This window comes from Salvelinus sp. IW2-2015, unplaced genomic scaffold (genome assembly GCF_002910315.2).
Source record: "Salvelinus sp. IW2-2015 unplaced genomic scaffold, ASM291031v2 Un_scaffold6114, whole genome shotgun sequence".
In the NCBI taxonomy this organism is placed as follows: domain Eukaryota; kingdom Metazoa; phylum Chordata; class Actinopteri; order Salmoniformes; family Salmonidae; genus Salvelinus; species Salvelinus sp. IW2-2015.
In genome coordinates, this window is record NW_019947378.1 from 1 (window position 1) to 6,532 (window position 6,532).

The 6,532-nt window shown below is 40.0% G+C and overlaps 1 protein-coding gene across 1 annotated transcript; it reads left to right on the forward strand.

Annotated features, from left to right (window-relative positions):
- Window positions 1-3,128: 3,128 nt before the first annotated feature.
- LOC139026861 (asialoglycoprotein receptor 2-like) lies at window positions 3,129-5,917 on the forward strand. Its single transcript, XM_070442122.1, has 5 exons — window positions 3,129-3,134; window positions 4,360-4,436; window positions 4,672-4,681; window positions 4,823-4,923; window positions 5,229-5,917. Exons 1-5 carry the CDS (start codon window positions 3,129-3,131, stop codon window positions 5,368-5,370), a joined length of 336 nt encoding a protein of 111 aa, XP_070298223.1. The 3' UTR covers window positions 5,371-5,917.
- The last annotated feature ends 615 nt before the right edge of the window (window positions 5,918-6,532 follow it).

Consider the following 6,532-nt stretch of genomic DNA (forward strand, 5'->3'; position numbering starts at 1 on the left):
GATAGTAGGATCAACACATACTGATAGCGTGTCAGAACAGCATTATAGTAGACAACATGAGGTCAGAGGTCAGAATATATAATACAGTAACAACATAAATCCGGAGAGGTCAGTGCAGGTATTGTAGTAAGACGAGACATGAGGTCAGATGACTATAGATAACAACAGAGGTCAGTCATATTATAGACCGAAAACATGAGGTCAGTAATTAGTTAGACAACATGCAGGTCAAACATATAGTGAGAACACTGACGGTCTAGATACTATATGATAGGACACACATATAGAGTCATAGCTTATTAGTAACAACATGAGGCAGTTACATAGATCACACATGTATAATAGAAACATCGAGTCAGTACTATTAAGTAGCACACAACCCATTTTAGAAGGTCAGCTAGTTATAGTAGTAAACGTAAGAAACAAATGAATGGGCAAGGTCAGTGAAAGTAACACCAATATAGCATTAGACACAGAACGATCAGAGGTCAGATAGTATATAGTATTAGCACAACACATAACAGTAGGCAGATGCAGTATAGTAAAACATGAGTTATACAGGTAGACACATGATGTGTCGTATTATAATAGACAGACAACAACAAGGATCCACATATAGTAGGACTACATGAGGTAAACACCGGTCATCATAGTAGTATGAACAAACATGAGGTCAAGTAATATAGACGATTCACATAGCAGGTCTAGAGTATTTACTAAGACAATAGACTAAACAGCGATGAGCAGTGATAGAGTATACACCATTTATAGTAACAACATGAGAGGGCAGAGTATAGTAGACTAACATTAATATAGTCCAACAAACATTGATATGTCCTAGATCATAAGCAATCATAGGTACACATGAGGTCAGTACAGTAGACACCATGAGACGTCAAGTTATAGTAGACACAGCATGAGTTCAGACAACAGTGATAGTAGACAACCATGGTGACGGACGGAGATTAATATATAAACACCATGAGGTCAGATAGTTACAGACAACATGAGTTCGTATAGTAGAACAGCGATAGAGGTCACAGACATTAGTGAGATAGATCACACATGAGAGTCAGAGAACACAACACAGCAGTTATGAGTATACAACATAAGACAAACAAGTGGGGTCCAGCTTGATGTAGACAACGACTAGTGCAGTAACACAACGAAGTAATAGCAAGCAAGGCAAAGTATAGCGTACAGACAACATTAGGAGGAGTCCTAGCAGGAAATATAGTAGACACCATGGCCAGAGGTCCAGGATAACACCCAATGATATCATGATAGTAATGACAAACGTAAATCAAGAAGGAGGATCAGGTAGAAAACACAATGAAGTAGACAGCATGAGCGTCAGTGGATTCAGTAAAACAACATGGAGTCAAGTATAGTAGTACCAAATCAGTGAGGGCACAAGAATCAGACAGTAATATGAGGATAACAACTGAAACAGGGTCAAGGCTAGAGTTAACACATGAAGACAGAAAGCGATCGAGGATAGCCTCAGAACACCATGAAGGAGTCGAGTACCCAGACATTAACACATGTGTAGCAGCAGCTCAGAGACCACAAACAGGATAGACAACGACGAAGGCAGTATAGATACAGCGACCAACATAGAGGCAGTCAGGTAAGTAGACTAACAGAGCAGAGTAACACATAGATAGAACAAACCATGAGGGGACGAGCAGTATAGTAGACAAGCAATACAGCAAAAGGCCTAAGTGAGTAACAACATGAGGAGCAAGGAAAACAACAGGTAATGAGTAAACATAGAAGGCTAAGGGAACATAATAGTCAAAGACAACATAAGAGTCAAGGTACAAATATAGCTAAGAGCCCAGACATGAGTACAGAGAAACACCAAGTATATGACACCAGGAGGTCAGCCAATAGTAGATCAAAAACACACATGAGGATCCCAAGAATATAGTAGACCATCGAACAGCCAGCACAGCCCAGAATCATTTATAGTAGAACACACATCGAGGGCAGTTATAGTAGACAACCAGAAGGTCAGTATATAGACAACATGCAAGATAGTCCAGATGATAAAGCAACAAGCAATCATGACAGCATGATGATATAGTAGACAACCATGAGGTCAGATAGAGAGACAACATGACGGTCAGGTATAGTAGAACAAGCATGAGGAGCAGTATATAGACACATGACGGTCAGTATAGTAGACACCATAGTCAGTATAGTAGACAACATGAGGTCAGTATAGTAGACCACCATGAGGGCAGTATAGTAGGAGAACACTAAACATGAGCAGTATAGTAGACACAAACTGAGGGCAGTTATAGTAGACAACATAGCGTTCAATAGTAACACCATGGAGTCAGTATAGTTAGAACAACAGAAGCATGTAGACAGTCATGTAGCGCATGTCAAGCACGTTATAGTAGCCACAGAGGTCAAACACATTGAGGTCAGTATAGTAGACACAACAATTCAGTATAGTAGACACATCAGTAGTAGTAGACAACATGAGGTCAGTATAGTAGGACAACATGAGGTCAGTTAGTAGACAACATGAGGTTTCAGTTAGTAGACAACATGAGTCAGAGTATAGTAGACACACGGTCATATAGAGATCAAGTGATAGATAGAGACAAACATCGAGGTCAGTATAGTAGACAACATGTCAGGATTGACCCTAGGTGTATAGTAAGACACAAGTCTAATAGACACATGAGCCCAGTATAGTAAGACAACATGAGCGTTAGTAGAACATTATGACATAGCTGAACATGAGTCGATACCATAGTCATAGTAGACACACATGAGTCAGATATAGTAGACACAACATGAGGTCAGTACATATAAGAACACAACATGAGTCAGTATAGTACGACACAACATGAGTCAGTTATAGTAGACAACATGAGGTCAGTACATTAGACCACAACATGAGGTCAGTATTAGTAGACACCATCATGAGGTCAGTATAGTAGACAACATGAGGGTCAGTATAGTAGACACAAACTACCAGAATAGACAAACAGCATAGTAGAAACAACATGAGTCAGTATAGTGTAACAGCACATGAGTTCAGCTATAAGTAGGACACAACATGAGGTCAGATAGAGAGACACACATGAGTCAGTTGTACGTTAGACAACATGGAGGTCAGTGTAGTATGACAACATGAGGTCATGTATAGCAACATACATACAGAGCACAACATGAATCAATAGTAGACAACAACATGAACCAGCCAGAAAAAAATGCCCAAAACCTCAACCAACAATGTTATTCTTCATTCATCTTCCTCTTTTTACATTCCCTTTTGTTTCTGGGATGACATCCTTAACATGTCAGTATCAGACTCAGAGCAGAGACAAAACAGAACACAGGGTCAATGATAGGACCAGATCCTGAGATAAGACAGAAAAACACAGTATGTTGATTGGAGATGTCTGAGGTCATCTATGCTGAACCAGATATGACAAGAGTCAAGTGTACAGAGTGAGAATCGGAGGAGATGATTGTGGATATCTACGTCATTTGCAGACAGCCCTGAGAGACGGTGAACCAGCACCAAGAGAGAAGAGACAGCAGACACTGCTCCTAATAATGAACAGGAGACGCAGCACTCAGGACCACCATAACACACACTCAACAGCCAACACTAACCTAACAACACACACACCACACACACACACATACACACACACACACACACACACACACACACACACACACACACACACACACACACACACACACACACACACACACACACGCCCAAACACACACAACCCCCCACCACCAACACCCCCAACAAACCTAAAAACCCAAATTATATTTATGTGTCTACAAGCCTGATAGCTCAGTGAAAGGACCCTTCCTAGTTGCTGCAGTGTGTCTGGGCTGCTGGTGTTCTACGGCTGGTTCATAGGCCTGTTCTGTCTACTGTGAGTTTGGTCCAAGTTCATTGCTTATCACCTAGTTGTAAGAAATGCTGGTTACTAGGCCTATTTACCTGTGTTTTACCTAGTAACTATTGTGTTCTATACTTTGTAGGCTAACAGAGCCATCACAGATTCTGAGGATAAAAGGAAAAATTGTTGCAGTTTTTTCCCTCTATAAAATCAAACAACTGCAGGGAAGAGACCAGCTACAGACCAGATACAACAACCTGATTAAAGAGAAAGCCATCTTCAGTCAAAGCTTTTATGATAGGTGAGATATAAACTGTAAAATCAACAGTAATATTATACCAATGGGTTTATGAGTATAAAGATACTGACTAAGTTTCTCAACATGTTCAACTTTGCTCTTCAAACAGAGCAGCATTGTCAGGAGGGATGAGAACTTTTGACCCAGTTTGTACTTCCTCTCTTCTGAGAGAAAACCTGGGAGGAGAGCAGACAGGACTGTCTGGAGAGAAGAGCAGACCTGGTGATCATAAACAGCATAGAGAACAGGTGAGAAGAGAGAGAGAGAGATGAGACGAGAGAGAGAAGAGAGAGAGAGACAGCAGAGAGACAGAGTGATGAATGAGTGGTGAGGAGAGTGACGTGAGTGAGGGTGAGTGATGAAGCTGAGTGATGAGTGATGAGAGTGAGAGTGAGACTGAGAGGAGAGTGAGAGTATGAGTATGGTATGAGTATGAGGTGATGTGAGTGTGAGGTGAGTGTGATTGAGTGTGATGTCGTTGAGTGTGATGAGTGTGAGGTGTGAGTCGTGAGTGTGTGATGGAGTGTGTGAGTGTGAGTGTGAGAGAGTATCATTTTCATCCGGACACTAATATGTGGGCAGTATTCTATGAATGTATTAAGAATGACATCATCTTTATCTTTCTCAACAACAGACATTTGTCTTCAACCTCCACATGAGAGCCTGGATTGGTCTGACTGACTCTGTWACTGAGGGGACCTGGAAGTGGGTGGAYGGCACAKCAYTGACCACAAGGTGAGAGATTTTACCATTTTTCCATGGAGATGAAAAACATGTTCATCAAAATGTATTTTTCGACTCATGAATGTCATTCAATGAGAAGTATAGATGTATTATAGATACAAGGTAATATTTACATACGGAAATGTAATCGAAAGAGTAAAAAAWATATATATAATTGTTGATGGTCCATTCTTGATAATGGTATGATCATCTTACAGAGTGTKTCTTTATAACTGTAAAAACATAGGACYATGTATATAAMTGAGGAGGATGTTTGTACCACAGTGTCTGACTGTCTGGTTCTCTGTGTTGTTTAGGTACTGGGGGGCTGGACAGCCTGATAATAGTGGGCAGGAGGACTGTGTTGAGATATACTATAGACAAGCTGACCCTGTAYAGACATGGAATGATGACAAATGTACCAAATATCATAACTGGATCTGTGAGAAAGCGGTGTAACAATTACCTACTGTAACAATCTCTCTCTCTCTCTCTCTCGTAGTTATTATGTTGATGGTTTGATACAGTACTTAATGGTTAAGTGATGATCCCACCTATTAGTTAAAGTGAAAGATGAACACACCAAAGAGGTGAAATAGTTGTATTACAGACTTGTCTATGGGCTCTTTTTTAATGCACCCTTAGTCGATTCCTCCTCACATCCTCTCTCCTCCCCTCCTTCTCAAAACACATTGGAGAATACAATCCTAGGGAAGGTGCCTAACATTAGCTAGCTGGCTAACGTTAGCAAGGCTAGGAGTTAAACCTGTCTAGCCCCGGGGTTCCGCTAGCGGAACTCCTCCCACATTCCACTGAAAAGGCAGAGCGCGAAATTCCAAAAATATTTTTGAGAAATATTTAACTTTCACACATTAACAAGTCCAATACAGCAAATGAAAGATAAACATCTTGTGAATCCAGTCAACATGTCCGATTTTTAAAATGTTTTACAGCGAAAACACCACGTATATTTATGTTAGCTCACCACCAAATACAAAAAAGCACAGACATTTTTTCCACATTTTTCCAAGAACCAACCAAACTAACCAAGAAACAACTTCATCAGATGACAGTCTTAGAACATGTTATACAATAAATCTATGTTTTGTTCGAAAGAATTTGCCATATTTGAGCTATAAATCAGTTTTACATTGCAGCTACCATAACAGCTACCGTCACAAATAGCACCGAAGCAGCCAGAGTAATTATAGAGACCAACGTGAAATACCTAAATACTCATCATAAAACATTTCTGAAAAATGCATGGTGTACAGCAATGAAAGACAAGCATCTTGTGAATCCAGCCAATATTTCCGATTTTTTTAGTGTTTTATAGCATTAATTAGCATATATAGCATTATATTAGCTGACTACAATAGCCTACCACACAACGCATTCATTCATTCAAGGCACGTTAGCGATAGCGATAGGCACGTTAGCGATAGCAAATAAACCAGCAAAAGATATTAATTCTTTCACTAACCTTCTCAAAATTCATCAGATAACAGTCCTATAACATCATATTACACAATACATATATGGTTTGTTCGAAAATGTGCATATTTAGAGCTGATATCCGTGGTTATACATTCTGAAAACTTAGCACCTTTTCCCAGAATGT